This window comes from Vipera berus (assembly GCF_964194415.1).
Source record: "Vipera berus genome assembly, chromosome: 6".
NCBI lineage: Eukaryota > Metazoa > Chordata > Lepidosauria > Squamata > Viperidae > Vipera > Vipera berus.
Window position 1 is genome coordinate 44,403,176 of NC_138208.1, and position 20,668 is coordinate 44,423,843.

Consider the following 20,668-nt stretch of genomic DNA (forward strand, 5'->3'; position numbering starts at 1 on the left):
TTAGAGTTGTAAAATGTGATTCCAAGGAGAGACTAGGAAAGGTAAAAGCAACAGATCATGCTTTTTTATACAGCACCGTATCCAACAGCATTTTTTATAGATGCTTAATAGGTACTAATAAAATAATTTCATTGGCTCAGGTTGCTCAGAGTAGGTCCCATGTGCGTACAGATGCCCTAAACAGTGGAAAAAACTTCAAGCATTCGTTGCATTCGTCTTCATTAAAGAGAAAAGACTGACCACGTAAAACATGCCATTGATCTCTTCTGACTTCTCACTTTTATCCATAAAAGCCAGTTGTGTTAGAAGTTCCATTTTAAGTGAAGATGTTTCATTAAAATGCAGTTGTTAATTCAAAGGCTTTATTATCCAGAATATCTCAATGCTTTAAAATCTTCTATAGTTGAGTACATACAACTGTTAAAAAGCAAATATAAAAAATACAAATTTTCATATGACTATATATACAAAAATTAGAAAGTTAATACTAAGCACTGTAATAGTAAATTTACTAATACTGTTTGAGTAAAGTGGTTTCAATGAGCATGGAACAGGCTTTTTTGAGGTAGATCCCATTGAGAAAATAAAGTCAAATTCATAGGCACTTAGTTTTTCTGCACCATTTGGTAAAACCACTTCCTGTTGTAATGACATAAATCCAGGGAGGGTTGCCTGAAAAACAAATTTAAATCTGTCAGTATGACGATGTTTGCTATTTTTATTTTCAGAGTGTAACTTGAAGTTCTATATCAATGAATTCTTTGCTCCATGTGCAGAATGCTCATTTCATATCCTAAAGTCTGAAACACAAGTTACTTCAAATCCCACAGATTAATACAGTTCAAGGGCCTGGGACAGAATATACAAAATACAAAAGTATTTTGGATAAGAGCTGGATAAGTATTGTACTTACATTGAGAGTGTAGACTCCAGGCAAGAGGAGAAGGTAATATTCTCCATTTTTATTGGTTTTGTAAGGACATATGTGCCTCCTTCCTTGAACTTCCACTATCACATTTGCAATGGGTTTGTTATTTTGATTCAGAACACGACCTTTTACACCTATAAGGAGGAAAGAAGAAAGGGTGGTTTTATTTTTTTCAGCCTGTAATTGAGAATTTCCTTTGCTACAGATGATCACAATTCAGTGATGATTCTTTGCAGGCACAACTGTGACTAAAGGGCAAGTTGGAATTTCTTGGCTATAGCTGCACAACAGAACAAGCCTAAATCATCAATGCATAACACACAAATATATGCTCCAAAGTAGACAGAGTTAATACAAATATTATTTCTCTGTGGTGGTGCTAATTTTATTGAACTCCCTGTCCCTGAAATCTCCTTGTTAGGCTTCAGGAAAATTATTACAAACAGGATTGTTTCAGAGGGCCTTTGATTAATACACTAGATATTGTATTTATATTTATTGCTCTTCTGTAAGTCATTTTATGATTTAATACATGATTTTATTTTAGGGAACTACACGTTTTACTGTTAGGTGGTTTGAAATTGTACTATACATGTTTTCATTATGATGATGGTAACCCACTAAGAGTCTCTGGAAAAAACATGAATGAATGGATAAAGGAGTACACAGGGTGACCTGAGTGATACTATCTCTGCCCTCTGATGATGTCTGGAGGTTGCAGGGATTTGGATGGGGGAACAACAGATTTTGACTTAACCTTGACGAGATCAAGTGGCTTTGGGTGCATCAACCCTCAAGATCTCAGTGTCTGTCAACCTTAGTTCTGGATGCAGTTGCACATCTCTATTCCGATCCAGTTTGCAAACTAGGGATTCTCCTGGACTCATGTCTTCTTAAAGAGCAGGTGGTGGGCATGACTAGGAGAGCTTTTGCATAGTTCCAGTTTGTGCACAAGCTGTGACCTTTCCTAGATTATGACTCCCAGTGCTCATCTGGACTACTATGCATTCTACATGGGGCTACCCTTGAACTCCATTTGGAAGCTTCAACTGGTGCAAAGTGCAGTAGTGAGACCAGTCTTGAGAGCCCTTAGGATGGCCCTGCTCTCTGCTCCATGAACTTCACTGGCTACTGGTCTGCTTCCAAGTACAGTTCAAGGTGGTGTTATGACCTTTAAAGCCCTTAATGGCATATGCCCAGGCCACCTGATGAACACCTCATTCCACTAGAGAAGCTCCTCCTACTTATGGTGGTAAACAGGGCCTACTTTGGATCCCATCGGTCAAAGAACTGTCTGTCAGCACATATACATTAAAATGAAGTGAGCATGTAGAATGAATAAACAATAAGTAGACAATACCAATGGACATTTTGAAAAGAGAAACGTACTTCATGTTCATGTGTGAACTATAATTTGTAGTTGTAAATGTACTTTTATTATTCAGTCATTCAGCCACTTCTGACTCTTTGTGATTATATGGATATTATTTTGCCAGGATGGTTTGTCAATACTGCTGGTCATCAATTTACAATTGCTCACTTAACAATGGTTCCAATTTATGACAGCTTTGGAAAAAGTGACTTCTACCTGTCCTCGAAGTTACAAGGGTCCCAGAACCGCAGTGGTTATATGATCACAATTCAGAAGTTTGGCAACTGGCTCACATTTTACAACTAGTTGCAATCTTCCCAGCCAGTTTCTGACAAGCAATGTTAATTGGGGAAACTGGACTTGCTTAACAATATTACCAGTGACAATTCTTGTAGAAACAACCCAACAAATATAAATTGTCCTTTAAGTAATTTATTCCACAAGATTTACAGGATATCAGATTCCAATAAGCTAAATACAGCAGAACTGACTCACCTAGATGAATTTGTTTAATGTATTCAACCAAAGCAATTTTATTGTTATCCCAGAAATCTTGAATCTTCTCTTCTAAGGGATAGTGACAACATGATAACTCCAATGTAATGTCAAAGCATTGTCCCCAAACATAATTATAATCCTGCATGCTACCTAAAGTAAAAAGTTCAATTACATTACTGAAATGTCAGTCAAAAAATAAGCAAGCATATTATTCCCCTGATCACTTCCATATTGCTTCTCATCCACTAATGTGTGCTCTTGATTTGCAAGCAAGCATTTCTGCATCATGAATGAGGCTGGACAACACCAAAACTGAACTTCTCTGCAGATGTCACCATCGGGTTTTGCAACTCCAAATAATTAATGATAATGCTAATTATTTTATCACTACAACGGGTATTGTCTAATGACTGCTTCCACTTACTCATGTAATTAGCACTTCTTTTCTAGTTAATGGCAATCAACCATAACATACTATAATTATTCTGATTGCATACAGTAGATAACATCCAGGGCTTTTTTTCTCATAGAACGCTCAGAACGGAGTTCCGGCACCTTTTTTGGATGGAATCTTGTAGGATAGGCAAGGCGGGTTGTATGACGTGTGAGTTCCAGCACCTTTTTCTTTTACAAAAAAAGCACTGATAACATCTACAAATGTATCCACGTTTGCATGTGGAAGCAAATAAAGTTGATGCAGACAATAGCAACAGATACATTTCAAAAATGTCTACATTTTTAAATAGGATTTGAGGTCTACAATTCTGTTTAAAGAAAGGTAAGAATTAAAATGCCTTTGTTTTTATGTAGCCAATCTGAAGTTAAACTGAGGAATGTGGAAAATGAAGAACTGTGGTAGTCAGGAGAGGAGAAGAAGAAAAGAACTTCAGACAGAAGAACTTCAAGGACTACAAAGAAAGAATATGTCATACCTGAGGATGGACTATTGCTATTAAGACACGTCTGTGGCTCAAGGTTTTGGGCATGCTAGGAAATTACAAAAGGCTACACTCTTATTAAAAGTAATTGTGGTATCATAGGGTGATTAGAAATGGGAGCAGTGCACTATTGCTCCTTCGGCCTTCTTCTCATACCTCTTTTTGTTGGCATAACATATCACATAAGATCAGGCATATAAAATGCTAAAAAAATACAAATACAGTAATGTTGAATGCAATTTAGATGTTAGTCTGAATAGGTGTTTTAGCTTGTTTATTTGTTCAACCAAATGTACATTGGAAAAAGTTCAAACAATTTAAGATGCAAGAAGCATCTATACAAACTCATTTTGTACCATTCTATCTTCCATACTTTCATGATTTTTTTTTCAGAGCACAAACATTCTTTATGTAGAAATACTTCTTGATATAGCTTTGGAATGCAAATTCTTTTACTCCTTCATATGCCATAAATAGTTCTCCGCTCTCCCTTATTTTCATCTTTGTCCCCAAAAGTATATGAAAACCTATCTCTGTTTTTAGCATAAAATTAATCCTTATTGGATTCCATATTAATCTCAACATTCACTACTGTGAGTTCTTCAAACTCTTTACGGATGACAAAGATCTTAAAATCTGTAAGTATTCTACTATTAAAGAAATAGAAGAGGCATAAGGAAATAATAGAAAATTGTACCTTTCACTGTATACCAGGAATATCCATTCGTAATGCCATCTTTAAAGTAAGTCATATCATCACACACAATCCCTTTATTCATTGTGCGATGATTCTTAGCATATGTGTTTGCAAGATGAACAAAAACATCATTGTCCACTGTTTTGCTAACACCATTTGCATCAATTGTAACTGTAGAAAGAAGGCGGTTGCAGTGAAATTCATATTAATATTTAACGAATAAATATACAAACACAAATATACAAATAGAAATAGAAATCCTTTCCAGATCTTCCACAGCCCATAGAATCTTCAGTTTTCTCCTACAAGGACAAAAAGATGATTGTACTTAGACACAGTGTCTTGAAAACAGCTAATGCCTCTCTAAATTTGAAATTTTTAACAGCAGAAGTAAATACAGAGGTATGAAAAATGAGATGATGCTATGGATCCTTTAATCTCAAAATCCATGCCATCACACCCCCAAAATAGAACAACAAATAGTTTGCTCTCAACCATTGAGTTTAATTTTCAATCATCTGTTCACCTTGTACAGTTTGTCTTTGGGTGCTCTCATTTATTTTTTTGGTTAAACTATCATAGTATTTATGCTGATGACATCCAGATGTCATTCCCTATTCTGATTATGAATGATATGACATGATCATCCCTTTTCTGTTGCCTTCCCATTTAAATTTGCAGTTGAGATGTTTCTCACCACCTTACAACTAAGATATGGAGAGGGCCGAGCTTATTGTCTCTTATTCTGATCATCCTTCTCCCATTTTTTTTTTGCTTTTCAGAACTGTCAGTTGTAGTATTACTGTGTTTCCCCGAAAAAAAGACCTATCCCGAAAATACGCCCTAGCATGCACCTAAAATAAGCCCTACCCCAAAATAAGCCCTAGTTAAGACCCTGCCTTCTGGTTGCAAGAGGTGGGGCGAGGCGCACACATAAAAATCAAGCTAGGGTGGGGGTGGGGGTTAGGTGAGCTGCCCCACATGTCCTGCACCTGCTTACCTGGTGCCTTACCTGGTCCCCCTTCACTGTTTTGGAGCCAGTGGGTAGTGATGACGAAAGGCTCTGCCACCACTGCACAACAGCCACTTCTGCTGCTGGAGGGGCTTTCTTTGGTCCCCGTCGTCCCCGCTTCGCCCTGCAGATCACCTGGAGCTGGGCAAGGAAGACCAGGCTCCCCTTCCCCGATGGTTCTGCAAAGCCCATGAAGAGCGGATCTGCTTCCCGCAGGGGCCTTAGCCTTCCTTGCCCAGCTCCAGCTTGCATTGTTTTCCCGCAGCTTAGCATCCTTCCTTTCCTCCCTTCTGCCGGGAGGAAAGTGGCAGGAAACAGGGCTGCCATTCCCAGAATTGAGAAGCGAGAAGCGGGCCAATGGAGGGCAGCAAGAAAGTGTGGTGGTGGTGACGGAGGACTGGCAGAGGGAGGAGGCAGGGGAAGCTTGCACCCCCCCCAGCCACAGCACAAGCCACAGGACAGTTGGCAGAGGAGAAGGAGCAGCTGCCACAGCTGATCTGCGGGGTGAAGCAGGAGTTGCGGGGACCAAAGAAAGCCCCTCCAGCAGCAGACGTGGCTGTTATGCAGCGGCAGCAGAGTCTTTCGCCGTCACTCCCCCCAACTCCGAAACAGTAGAGAGGGACCGGGTAAGGCCCTTGCTCTATCCTTAGTATGGCTGTCCAGCTCGGGAGGGGAGTGAAAGGGAAGAGGCGGCTGGGCAGCCAGGTCACTAATCCGGCGGGATCACCGAGCGGAGAGTAGCCTGGGTGCGGGGGCCCTGAAGTAAGCAGGTGTGGGATGCGTAGAGAAGCTCCACTTCCCAAAAATAAGATATTCCCTAAAAATAAGCCCTAATACATTTTTGGTGGCAAAAAAAATAAGACTGGGTCTTATATTCGGGAAAATACTATACCACTGGTGCAAGATTTGGGAGTTTTTATGAAGGAGAAATTTTATCTGAAACCTTTGATTGATAAAGCCACAAGAACCTGCAATGTTTATCTCCTGAATGTGCAGAAAATCTATCCATTTCTTACTGTTGAAATGGCCATACAGTTCATGCCTTGGTAGTGTCTCATTTGAACTTCTGGTTTGTTGGCCTGCTTTCCTAACTTTGTTCTCCATTCTTTATCTGAATCTAGAATAATACAATCCATTGTCCTGGACTTTTGTTTGATTTACTATACTTTTTTCCACCAATCTCTCCACCGTCTGGATCTTTAAGAGTTTTATTAGTTAAAACTTCTCGTTACCTTTCAGGGCCATAATATACGAAATCTTCATTATTTGACTCAAGTGCATATTTTGATGCATCCAGCCTAATCATGCAGTTAAGGGTTACTTATTTTTCCATATATCAGACTGATACAATTTTAAGCTCCATCTATAGAAGAACAGTTTCTGAGTGATGAGAAATTTAAAAATACTGTATTTTTCATTGGTCAGAGCCTACATTAAGTATTGTTTCTAATTCTGGGCATTACATTTTTTTAAAAATCAGAGAAATTGAATGAGATTTTTCCCCCCAAAAAAACAACAACACAACGGGGATACTCCAGGAACTGGAAACAAAGTCTTATGAGGAGAGATTGAGGGGACTGGATATATATGACTGTGAAAAAAGGAAAATAACTAAGCAGTGCAGAGAATATTAAGATATATTTTTCTAGTTCCAAAGTGCAAGCAATGAATTAACATTCATAAGTTACAAGAAAGAAAATTCCAGTTTAATGTTTTCCTAAGTTTGTTTTAGAAAAACCTACTGATGGTAAGAGTAGTTCAATCAGGGAAGCAATTACTGAGTGAAACGGTGAGCTGTCTTTCATCATGCATATTCAGATGGTAGCTAACAGCAATTTGTTAGGGAAGCTTTAATTTGGATATGCTGCTCTTTTGCATTCCTGGTGATGGTGGGAAGGGTTTTCCACAACGAGGATGTCACAGCAGATCCTCCCTCTTCTTTTTCTACTAGCTTTGTTCTTATAGTCACTTCTTTCACAATTCACATTTTTACATTTATCATGCTGGCTGTTGCAGTAAATTCTCCCTCTGTCAGTTCAGAATGAAGAAAAAACTCTCTTCTGTATTTTAGTGGAAATTTAGCTTGATTTGCTACCTATAGAATACTGGCTATTATTATAATTATAAGATTTATTATTATTATTATTATTATTATTATTATTATTATTATTATATTATTATTATTATTGATTTCATGTGACAAATCCCATTAAATGTGACATTTAAAAAATATATCAATATTCACACTTTTCTAATAATTTAGATGCAAATGAGTATGTATATGCATATAAAATGTTAGTTTTCTAACTGTCCCTGCCTTGGAATTGAACTGGATTAGATAAATCATGGACTGGATTAATGGAGCCTAAGTTAGTTTGTTAAGCTGAATGTTTATGCTTTTTATTATTCCTTTTTTTTTGGATACCACCCTAAGTCTCTGGAAGTGGGTGATCTATAAAAACTATGCATAAGTTAACAAATAAACGTGCTGGTGAGTTGATAGGTAAATTAAAGTACTGAATGTGTGTGTGTGTGTGTGTCTGTACATATATATGATTTTATATATGATTATATATATATATAAAATCCAAAATTAACTTATTTTTATTTATTATTTGCTATTAATAAGTTCATTAATTAAGAATAGAGAGCTGTTTATTGTAGTATCCTTATGGTCATTTAAGCTTTAGCTTACCAGGATTGCCATTATCAAAGGGGTAACTTGCAACCAGTGCTCCACCATGCAGATTAGCAGAAAGAACAAACATTCCAGTATTTATCCAGTTCATAACTGCTTTAGTCTCTGGCTGGATAATTTGATTATTGGTGGTAAAATGATCAGGAAAATTCCTGTTCAGATCTTTTCTATTAGCATTGTACCTTGAAGAGATAACATTGTTATTATATAATCTTTAATATACTTTCAAATATATGAGCTCAGTCATAAGAACTGAATCACAGAGGCTATGCTAATGCTGACAGAATTGTAGGAAATAGTAACAGTACCTGAACTGGCTTCACCAGGAAAGGTGGTCTAAAAGTATCTTGATAACTAGGCAGGATGGTTTGTTATCAGGTAGATAAGGAAAGAACAATTCCAAGGAAACAGAGCAAAGATGAGTAGATAATAAAATAAGTAAAATCTAAGGAACAAAGAGATAACCTGTAGGGAGATCAAACAAGTGTAAACCAGGAGGAAGAGTAATAGAAACAGTTGTCTCAGAGGAACACAGGGAAGGGGGATTCTTTTAATCAAAGGAAAGTTAAAGACCGGCAGAGAAATTTACACTAATTGGGAATGAAAGATGGACATGATTATGAGAGGTATTGATAAGAGTTAATTCAGAGAAGCACATAAGTTTTGAAGCAGTATCTAAAGATGATCCAAGCATTAGAAGAGGAATGATGAATATTTATTCTTGTTGACTGAGGGCAGGATAACATGAAATCCTAGAACTTTGCAAAAACTCACAAACTACCATTCCCTTGCTCCCAGCCTCCTTGTGAGTTAATAAAATATTTCTTGCTACATGTAAAGGTAAGTGGGAAAGATCAGGTTAGCTAAAATTTTCTACTCCTGCTCAAGAAAGTGTAACTTTATTTGATATGTTAGCTAAAACCTGAACCTACAAAATTGTTCTGCTAAATATATTGTGGGTTATGTAGCATGTTGGAAACATACTCAAGACATTCCTCACTATATTCTAGGTTGCCTTTTTCTTACCTGCCAATTGTGGGTGCACACTCAAACATTACTGATGCTTCAAACCCATCTGGGTTCATTGAAGGCATGATATGTATCCGTGTGTGGTTAATGAGTTTTGTAATTACTGGATCACGTTGATCACTTTCCACCAAATATTTAATCAAATGCAGGAGCAGTTCCCGCCCAAGAGCCTGTGTAGGGAAGCATAAGAATAAGTACTCAAATTAAATTGATAATAAGAGGCAGCAAACCAATATTAGTTGGGAAAAAATCACATGATACAGAAGTAAGATAAAACAAGCAAATAATATGATGGCTAATATTTTCAATTTACAAATAATCTCCATGAAAACTGAAGTCAGAAAAAAACATGGGCTAGCTTATTTACCTGAAACAGTCCCTAATACCACATACAGAGAAATGCCATAGTGTACGTACCTAGTTAATGGATATATGTAAAAAAAATCAACTTAATTTATGGTCATACCTATTAATTCAAGGGTATTCTTCATATAATCATACAAATACATCTTAGATTCAGTAGATTCATGTATCGTGATAATTTTGGTTTAACCATGATCAGCTGAAATCAATTGAGTTATTAGCCATATACTAAACTATATAGGTAGTCCTTGACTTATGACCATAATTGAGCCCAAAACTTCTGTTGCTAAGCAAGACAGTTGTTAAATCAATTTTGCCCCACTTTATGATCTTTCTTGCCACAGTTAAGTAAATCATTGCAATTGTTAAGTTAGTAATATGGTTGTTGAATCTGGCTTCCCCATTGACTTTGCTTGTTAGAGGGTTGCAGAAAGGGATCCTGGGGCACTGCAACCATCATAAATATGAACCAGTTGCCAAGCATCCAAATTTTGATCATGTAACCACATGGATGCTGTAATAGTCGTAACTGTGAAAAATAGTCATAACCTTTTCCAGTGCCATTATAACTTCAAGCATCACTAACTGAACTGTTGTAAGTTGAGAACTATCTGTAATTATGGATTACAACAGAGGTCTCCAACCTTTTTGGTTTGGCGGCCTGGAAAGGGAAGGCTGACACCACAATGTGTGCACGCACAAAAGGACCATGCGTGAGCACACACACAAACAGCCATATGTGAGCACAGGCACGCACACAAACGGGGTTGCATGGGAGCGAGTGCTGCAAATGGGGAGGCGCTAGTGTTGGCAGGACGCTATGGGTGGTATTAGTGCCGGTGGGATATTCTGGGGTGGGGCGGTACTAGCAGCAGCAGGATGCTCGGGGAGGCGCTAGCACGAGTGTGCACGAGCACTGGCCATCCCTTCACGCGGCCCACAGATTGGGCACCCCTGGATTACAAACCACAATAGCTGAAGTCACACAGCTTGCCAAGCAAAAAACAAATCATGCAATGTTTTAGCAACATGTATTATTTCAGCTATTGAAACAGATTTCATAATAGAAGCCAGCCTGTTTTCCTTAACATCAGCTGTCAATGAAAAATAAATTCAGTGTATCCAAGAATGTTTTTTTTTCATTAGAGTTTATATCATGTGTGATTTTAACCATTTTAAGTACTTCTGATAATCATTTAAATTACTAGGAAGAAAAATATATAATCTAAAAGGACAAGTAAATATCATGTATTTTTGTTAAAGGCAAGTTCCCATCCACAAATAAAAATTCAATTAAAAAAAACAAAAAAATTCAACAATTAAATCAGGCCAAAATGCATAAAATTTATTTATTTATAAAATGTATTAGCCGCCCATATTACCATGAGGTAACTACTTAAAATAATACTAAAATGCCTGAACAAATACAAAAGGATAAGTTTCTAGATGAAGCCATTTAGGATTAAAAAGTTTATTACAGTAAGTTTATTTGTATTGTATGGATAGAGAGACCAAGAAAGATAATAGAAAAGCAGAAAAATCCAATAAATTGTAGTAGTTAAAAATAATACAAAATAATTAAAGTAGTAATAACTTAAAAAACAAAATAAAGGGGAAAAATGTTGAGAACACTATTTAATTTTGATCCATATTGTATAGACTGTGACTTAGATAAAGAACACTATTTTGACCAAATTACCTTCCTTGAGGGACCTACTCACATCGCTCTGTCCAGTCTGGAAGCTGGATACTCTTCTGACCGATTGTCTAACCCCTAAGCAGTCTAAGCATTGTAATTGTATCTCCCCAGCAAGTTTTGAGTCCATTTTGGATGAAGAGAAAGAATGGGGGCTACAAAAGTTGGGAGGAATTGATAAGGATTGCTCTTCCTATTCAACCAACAGTCTGCTAGATCAGAACCCTCAACAGAGGATAGAAATGCAGAGATCTACTAGATCAACATCAATATAATAATTTTTTTAGTGATAACATTATCTAAATATCCTGACAAATTCAAAAATTGTAAAGAATAACAAGAGCCTCTGAAAGAATTCTAATACTAATTTAATTAATCTAACAGCAGATAGACAATTCCCAAATTGTTTGTTTTTTATTATTTTCCTTGGAACAGGCTGTAAACAATTTATAAGCATTGTGCTTGCATGGCAGTTTATAACTGTAAATGATGCTTCTTTGTCAGCAGGGTGTAAGGCTTCCCAATCTTTTCCACCATAGTACTATGTTATTGCTTAATGTTTTTAAGAAGGAAAACAAGGAGACTTGTTTTAAAAATTACAATTTATATATTTTGGTTTTTTTCTCAGGTTTCAATGAAGTAGCAAATATAGTAACAGTACTTAGTTAAATAGCTATTTAATCACTCTGCCACTTATACTTACTTAAACCCTTTTCCTAAACCAGCCAGCCAAAATACCCTCCCTCCTTTAAATCAATGTTGTTGGGTGACATTTTTCATATTTGCTACATTGGATGGCAATAATGGCAATTTACGTCCAGTATACCTGAAGGGACTGTAGAGAGACTTCCTGTATTGAAAGTTTCCAGGAATCCTGTATCACCTAGACCAGGGGTAGGCAACCTCGGCTCTTTTATGACTCATGGACTTCAACTCCCAGAATTCCTGAGTCAGCGGAATTCTGGGAGTTGAAGTCCATGAGGCATAAAAGAGCCAAGGTTGCCTACCCCTGACCTAGACAAACCTATTGCATAGTTAAAACACTTAACTGTTATTGTTTTTATTTATGAATTTTAATAGTTATCCTTCGCTCCATTGTCACACATATTTCTACAAGTCAAAGTGCAAACGGGAACTGAATAGTTGCTTATCTTCCTCTAATATATTTTTAGAACTAGGCAGGGGAAAAAATCTATTATTTTTTTGTCTATGTTCAGATGACCAAATTATTTGTTACTGTGATATTACATTATTCATTGTATTAAAAATGGGAATTTCTTATACAAGCACTCCTTTATGAATAAACGTGTTTTAACATAAACACATATTAAGCAACTGGATTATTTATTACATTTATATCTTGCCTTTATTTTGTCCAATTCAAGGTGGTGTACATAATGCTCCTTCCTCCTATTTTCCCAACATAACCCCTCCAAGGTGGATTAGGGCAGAAGAAAGAATGACTATCTCGATCACTTCCATTCCTAAGAGAGGAGCAGAACTAATGTTCTCCTTGTTTCTAGTTTAGCACCTTAACCACTACACCACTTAATGGCATGTTCTCACATCCCTAATGCTTGGGCTCTATAAATTTTGCCAATAGGACCAATATGTAATACAATACAGAGCTAATTAATGTTACTGCTTTATAATAACTATAAATTGAATCGACTATCGGAGGTCAGTAATATAACTATTTAGTAATATAACCTAAGCCATTTTTCCCTGTCCAGGTGGCCTAACTGTTGGGCATTTTGATCCCTTGTGGTTTTGGTAAATGCCAAGTCTATACAGAACATGCCCATGTCCATCTATGATATGTGAATAAACACACAGCCTTGTTATGGTTTATTGAATCAGGCATGATGGAGATGAAATCCAAGAAAAAGCTGGCCACCTGTGTTTCAGGGCTTCATTAGTTGTGACATCTTATAGACGCTCGCAACCAAGCACTTGTTCCAGAGGTGGTTAGTTTCTTTGAATGGAACTGTGCCACAATGAGGACCTTTGGTTGCTGCTAGTGTATCAACCAGCATCTCTCTGCAAATCCTGAATGTTACCTTATTATCATTTCCTTGGCTGACTTCAACCTCCATGTTCTATCACAGCAACTATAGTCCCAAATCATGCAGGTGTCGCGCCCCGCGGGCTCGACACTCACCGGCACCGCGGGCCCGACGCTCACCGGCACCATGTCTCCGCGCCCATGCCTGTCCTGCACCGTGCCCCGACGTTCTCGACCGGAGGCGGGCCGCTTCTGCACCACAACGGCAGCAGCGGCGACGGCGGGCTGCTTGGAGCTGCGCGCATGCGCACACGCGCGCTAGGTCGCCTGGAGCCTCGGCGGCACGCACACGCACACACCAGCCCGACCACTTCCTGCCGGTTACAGTGGCCTCAAGGAGCCCTAGGCCTGGGCCAGCACGCGCACACCGGTCTGGCCGCTTCCTGCCGGTGACGGCGGCCTCGAGGAGCCCTGGGCCCGGACCAGCCACGGGATTGACTGCCGGAGTGCCGACGGGCCCATTACACCGGCCTGGTCCCCGAAAGCAGCTGGAACAGGGGAGCGCAGCCTGTGCCCGGGTCAGCACGGCCAAAGCTCCAGCAGCTCCACAAAGTAGGGACCAGCGGCAGGAGCTGGGGCGGGAGACGCCGGCCTTGGGGACGGGTGTGGGGGTGGCATCTGGTGGTGGGGGGGCAGAACTGTGTGCGGGGACTCACCTGGGGGGTGTAGGGTGCCGGGTGTCGGGACGGGACACGAAAGGAGGTGTTTGGGAGGGACACTTCTTAAATAGGGGATGGGCGGATGTGGGTGCGGTCGGGTGGGCCGTGGGCGTGTATGTGCAACATGTATTTAACAGCGTTGGTTGCAGCCAACGCTAGCTTTGTTTCCTTTGGATTTCGTTTGCTTGTCTTCATTAAACGCTTTTCCTGAGCACTCGGCACTCATCTCGGTTGCTTTGTTACCAGCTCTCCGGGCGAGGCTTGAGAGCAGGTAGGTACCCGCTATGGACATCATGATGCCATAGACTTCTGCATGGCACTAGGATCAACTGAATAGTCCACCTATGACATCAAGTGGATTGATAGGAATTTTATTCTTTAGATATGACTGTCTTAGAGATATTCATATGTTTTGATGCAAGTGCTCTGGATTTCTTTTCTGTTAATTCTACTTTAATTTCCACTTTCCTTTATTGTATTTTTACTAACTTGCATTTAGTTCTTATATTGTGAGCTGCTCACAGTTGTTTTAGTGTTGGGTGTCATCAAAATAGAAATATACAAACAAATAAATAAGTGAATACTTCCCCTTCACCTTGTATTCTGTGCTTAATATATTCTTATGTTTTGGGGCCTAATTGACTGATTATTAATAGCAAAATATAACTTTTTATTTCATGCAATTAAGGAAAACATGTAGCATTTAGCAAACCTCTTTCTCTCTCGTAGCGTTTTATAACTTTGTACAATCTTTGAAGAAAAAAAGAACATGTCAGTCTTTTTTTTTGGCTGCTTAGATAAAAGATTAAAATGTATATGTATATACATATACATCCCATATGTATATAATTTGGGTGCTTCCTATAAACAGTGCTGTAAGGAAACCACAACAACTAAAGTTATAGACGTACCTCATTCCCATGCATATTACCAACATACTTGAACTCTGGTATGCCAATCTTATGCTGGGTTGGAGACCTTCCCAGAGCAAGAACCCAGAGATCTCTACCTTTAAGTGGAAAAGAATTTTACATACACATAGATACAGCATGTATGCACACAGTTGTAAAATAATAACACAAATAAACAATGGAGAGCTAGAATAAATTGTCTTATCTTTAATTCATTGTCATGGCATTGAATCTGAGATTTAAACGTAAGCAGTTATTCAGAAGATTTAAAGCCCAATGTTTACTTTTTCTTTTATTTAAACCAAAACATTTTAAATTAAAAAATATAAAAATTTTATTCATTCCTAAAATAATCATTAATAATAACTAAATAATTTTATTGAAGAGAGCTAAGTTTAAAAAAATATATGAACAAGAAATCTGCAAAAAAAGATAAACAAGAAGTCAGATTAATAAGGCTTAGTGAAAGACAACAAAGGACTGCAAATGTTTAAAAGGTCAAATGTAATATGCAACTAATATTAAAACAAATCCTTGTTTGAACACTTGGAAACATTTGGAAGATTTGCACAAACCATTTTTCCCAGAGTAGCTGAAACGAACAATTCCTTTTTAAAACATTTTTACTGGTTTACTCGATCTCTGCATTGGACCAAGTCTGAGATAAAAAACTGAAGTAGCACTTCAGATTTCTGTTTAAACCTATATTATTGGGAGATCATTTCAATCCCCTATTAAAATGAATTGGAGCTTTTAACAGTATTTACAGAGGAAGTTAAGCAGGCTGAATTTCCCAAGTGTGTCACAAGCTAGGCTTACTTTGTTTGACATTTACTGAAAGGAATAAAGTATAATATAATTCTCTAAACTGTTTTGGGGGGAAAACAAAAGCATTGTTTGGAAGAATGGAAGGCCTGCAGTATTTAGGGAGACGAAGCTTAACCTTCCTTCCCTATTTATAAATCTAGCAAAATCACTCATTTATACTCATGTAGCTATAAGCCTATGGCAATTAATTGCAAAGGGAACTATTTTTGTAAGTTTAAAAGAAGTAGATGGAAGGAGGAGAACTATTTTGGTGGATTTTAAACTGAGAAGGAAGAATTAAGCTTTCATTTCCCCATGTATTATACTCTAAGTCAAAATCAAGTTATCAATCCAACCTTTGCTGTTGATGTCTTTGAAAAAAAATCTTCTTAATAATGTATCAGCTCCCAAGCTATGCAGGAATTTATTAAACTGATTCTGCTTTTTTGACAGATCAAGCAGATTATTTGTCCAAGGGAATGCTGAGGATAGTATATATCTTATTATCTATTAGAATATCATGGAAACTTTCTTGAATGCTTGGCTTCAGCAAAACATTTAACAAAGTTTCTGATGAGATTCTAATAGAAAAGATGGCAAAATATGTGTCAGATGTGCTATCTAGAATGGATACAGAACTGACTGAAAAATCTATTCTACACATCCTCTCTAGGCTGTGCTCAAAATTTTAGGCACAGTTCACATTTGGAGATGATATGGAAGTAGGGAGAATAGTAATCGCCTTAGAAGACAATATCAAGGTTTAGGAGGACCTTATCAAACTGGACCACCAGGGGCAAACCTAAAGGACTACATTTGGGAAGGAGAAATAAAAGGAATTATACTATATGGGAAGACCATACTGAGCAGCAATGCATTTGAAAGGAATCTGGTTATCTTGTTGAATCACAAGTTAAATTTGAACAGCTGCAAAAATATCAATACAATTTATTATTTTATTTATAATTTTTATTTTTTAAAATTCCTTCTTTTTCTTCACTTTTTAAAATTTACTTTATTTTTACTTATTTTTCTTTCTTTACTTTATTATTTTTATAAATAACCCAAGGCAGGGAACATACCTAATATTCATTCTTCCTTCTATTTTCCTCACAATGATAAACCTGCAAAGTGAATAGATTTCAGGAAGAGTGACTGACACAACCACATTTGCCTGGAAAAAGACACGGTTTTTTTCAGTCTCTTTCGCAGCTGCCTAAATGAAAAAGATTCTATTCCAAGCATGATTCTCACAGAATACACTTTAACATGAAAAAAATGAGGTCACAAGAATTCCAGCAACTGAATTATTTCAGTTAGAACAGTTCGCCAATGTGGTTAATACTGATCCCCTCAAGATCAATGGGACAATCCAAGGGAATAATAAATGTCTGGGGATCAAAAGTGAGTCAGGAAATTGTTGGGGATCAATATGTGCTTGGATAAATATTGAAAGGTTGACTAGAGTCAATTAATTTTTTGGAGTCTCTGTAGAACGTGAATATTTGTGGATTGATGAACAATCTGGAACTTCATGAAGAGGTCAATGAGGCAAAGAGCTTAGAGACTCTTGGGTTCACCCCTGTGTTGAACTTCCAATGTGAGTCATGGCTGACCAAATATGACTCAATGACTGAATGGAGACAAAGCCATGTAGAACAAAACTGCAAAGGAGACAGATTCTTTGAATTTCTCCAGAGAAAGAGAAATCAGGAAATTGCCCACAAGTACTCTGAATGTCAGCTCCTCATGAGGAGACTGTAAAATAATGGTTTCTACCAGGTTTGAGCTCCAAGAGCCAAGGGAAAAAACTGACTTTCATAACAACACAAAGCCAGTTAAACTGACTTTTTAATCATTTGTGGGGAATGTTCAATTTAATCACTTTATGGATATTAGACACTTTCAAAATGTTGAGCTCAATCTGACATACCTGATGAATTCCACCTTCTTCAGATTTAAGAAATTTTAAATGGACCTTCAAGAATTTTAAATGTTGTATAGCTGGCAAAAAGCAAAAAATAGATTTTGATTTAAGAAGGTTTTAAACAGATTGATTGGGAGATGAGAATTTCAGAATATTGGGTATTTTTCATGAAAGATTCAAAAAAATAACATTTAAATAACTGAAACATAACTAAATCCATATTAGGAACTAAGACTTGATGGAAGCTACAAATAGATTTCATTTATTTAATAACTTATTTATTAAATTTATATGCCTCCCATCTCACTATTAAACGATTCTGGGCAGGACATAAATATGCAGCCACTCCAGATACATTAGTGCACTTATTTCCTTTTTTAATCGGAGAGAGGGATGAAGAAAAAAAGCTGGGAAGATTCGGATTACTTATGACAGAGGACGACATGTGGGGTCCCTTATAAAATGCTATGTTTAAAAAGTAACAGCTGTCTTCTTTCCCTGAAGTGGAGATACTGCAGCTGTTTTCAAACTCTTAGACCCTCCAGCTGGATGAGGACACTCTCCCATGATAACCCTTAGGCCTTTAGGAATAACTAGAGGTGGTAGGAGGTGTAGCCTACTGTATCCGGAGTGGCTGCACAATGGTTCCAGTGGCACTGTATTCCAGGCAACGGTGCTTAGGCCAGACCTCTGGGTGATACTGTCTTTTTTCCTTTTCTTTTCTTTTGCAAATGCTAAATTCTACGCTGGGCAAACAGGCTGGAGACAGGCCGGAGCAAACAGCCTAAGATCCACCCCACCCAGCCTTACCTTGTACTGACTTGCCAATGCTGTACAAGTGAGTGATGGCAGGGTAATTCTTCTGCACCTCCTTCAGAAAAGCTTCCAACTCCTTGGTGTCATGGTAGCGGAAATCCAAGCTGGATACCAAAGGCAGCAGAAGAAGCAGGGAGAAGATGCCCATCTCCTACTCCAAAGAAGTAGAGCAAGGAAATAAGCACGGGGGGGGAGGACAGCACAGACGAGACTTATAAGAGTTTTAAGTCGAGCGAATAAAGCGCCCAGTCGGCAGCGACAGCGAACTCAGGGAGCAGCAAGCCGACTGGCAGAAGGGACAGGGGGCAACTTTTGCCAGGCGCTGCCTTATTCTTACGAAGCGACGGCAGCCAACCAGTCTCTCTCAGGTAGCCGCAAAACCCGCTGACATCGGCTGCTTGCGCCAAACTGCAAAGGGCGAAGAGCCAGGAGGGCTGGGGCGGGGCCTTATTTGACTGACACAGGCGGTGTCCAGTCCAGTGAGAAGAGACTGATTTGCCCTGATAGCCCTCCCCTCTTCCCCAACTCGGCCTACCCCTGCTCGAGAGCCCTGCCGGCAGCCAAACAGCGCGCGAAACAAAGCAGAGCGATTCGCCCGGATTCCTTCGGCCAGATGCCAAGTTGTGACCGCCTGGAAGAAACGTTCCCGAGTTGGCTCCATAAGGCTTTGGGCATACGCAGAGCAGGCCGGTTCCCGGGACTGAGGCGCGCTTCACTTACAGGGGTCTTCAAACTTGGCCCTTTTATGACTTGTGGACTTCAACTCCCAGAATTCCTCAGCCAGCAAAGCTGGCTGAGGAATTCTGAGAGTTAAAGTCCACAAGTCATAAAAGGGCCAAGTTTGAAGACCCCTGACTTAGCATTTCGGAATATTACTCCGCATTCCGACAAGGGCTCTTCAAATCCTGCTGCTGTCAGTTCCAATTTACACCCCATTCGTTCCTTTCCTCTCTCTTGCGATAGCAGCAGCGAAATTCAATATTAGGAGAAGAGGGGGAGGAGGAAACGACCCTAGTTTTCTGTATTGGACGCTGATCAGTCAGAGGCATTCTGAAACAGCGATGTGCCGCATTTGCCTTCAAGAAGTGGAAAGGAGTATATTGGATCCCCTGCTGATTTTGTATGTTTGCCCACTGACAAAGAAATTATCAGTCTATAATTTTAATAGTAGGTGTATGTTAACAGTGAGAGACGGAATAACAAAAAAAATTCCAGAAAAACGCATTTCAAAAAAGTTATAAATTGATTTGCATTTTAATGAGTGAAGTAAGTATTTGATTCCCTATCAATCAGCAAGATTTCTGCTCCCTTTTATACAGGTAATGAGCTGAGATTAGGAGCACTCTCTTAAAGGGAGTGCTCCTAATCTCAGTTTGTTACCTGTATAAAAGACACCTGTCCACAGAAGCAATCAATCAATCAATCAGATTCCAAACTCTCCATGGCCAAGACCAAAGAGCTGTCCAAGGATGTCGGACAAGATTGTAGACCTACATAGGACTGGAATGGGCTACAAGACTATCGCCAAGCAGCTTGGTGAGAAAGTGACAATAATTGGTGCGATTATTTGCAAACGGAAGGAGCACAAAATAACTGTCAATCTCCCTCAGTCTGGGGCTCCATGCAAGATCTTAGATTGTGGAGTTTCAGTGATCATGAGAACGGTGAGGAATCAGCCCAGAATCATCTCAAGGCAGGTGGGACCATAGTCACCCACAAAACAATTGGTAACACACTACATCATTAAGGACTGAAATCCTGCAGTGTCCGCAAGGTCCCCCTGCTCAAGAAAGCACATGTACAGGCCCGTCTGAAGTTTGCCAATGAACATCCAAATGAGTCAGAGGACAACTGGGTGAAAGCGTTGTGGTCAGATGAGACCAAAATTGAGCTCTTTGGCATCAACTCAACTCACTGTGTTAGGAGGAAGAGGAATGCTGCCTATGACCCCAAGAACATCATCCCCACTGTCAAACATGAAGGTGCAAACATTATGCTTTGGGTTGTTTTTCTGTAAGGGGACTTCACTGTACAAAGGGATGATGGACGGGGCCATGTACTGTCAAATCTTGGGTAAGAACCTCCTTGCCTCAGCCAGGGCATTGAAAATGGGTCATGGATGGGTATTCCAGCATGGCAATGACCCAAAACACACGCCAAGGCAACAAAGGAGTGGCTCAAGAAGAAGCACATTAAGGTCCTGAAGTGGCCTAGCCAGTCTCCAGACCTTAATCCCATAGAAAATCTGTGTA

At 38.9% G+C, this 20,668-nt stretch overlaps 1 protein-coding gene across 1 annotated transcript in view; it reads right to left on the bottom strand.

Annotated features, from left to right (window-relative positions):
* Positions 1 to 152: 152 nt before the first annotated feature.
* CPM (carboxypeptidase M) overlaps positions 153 to 20,668 on the bottom strand; it is a 41,403-nt gene continuing 20,887 nt past the window's right edge. Inside the window, exons 2-9 of the mRNA XM_081330184.1 lie at positions 18,411 to 18,567; positions 14,867 to 14,964; positions 9,170 to 9,342; positions 8,141 to 8,325; positions 4,434 to 4,604; positions 2,796 to 2,948; positions 914 to 1,062; positions 153 to 672 (exon numbers count right to left, since the gene is read on the bottom strand). Of these exons, the coding sequence (XP_081186310.1) occupies positions 451 to 672; positions 914 to 1,062; positions 2,796 to 2,948; positions 4,434 to 4,604; positions 8,141 to 8,325; positions 9,170 to 9,342; positions 14,867 to 14,964; positions 18,411 to 18,567 (1,308 nt within the window). The 3' untranslated portion in view covers positions 153 to 450. The remainder of the gene's footprint in view (positions 673 to 913; positions 1,063 to 2,795; positions 2,949 to 4,433; positions 4,605 to 8,140; positions 8,326 to 9,169; positions 9,343 to 14,866; positions 14,965 to 18,410; positions 18,568 to 20,668) is intronic.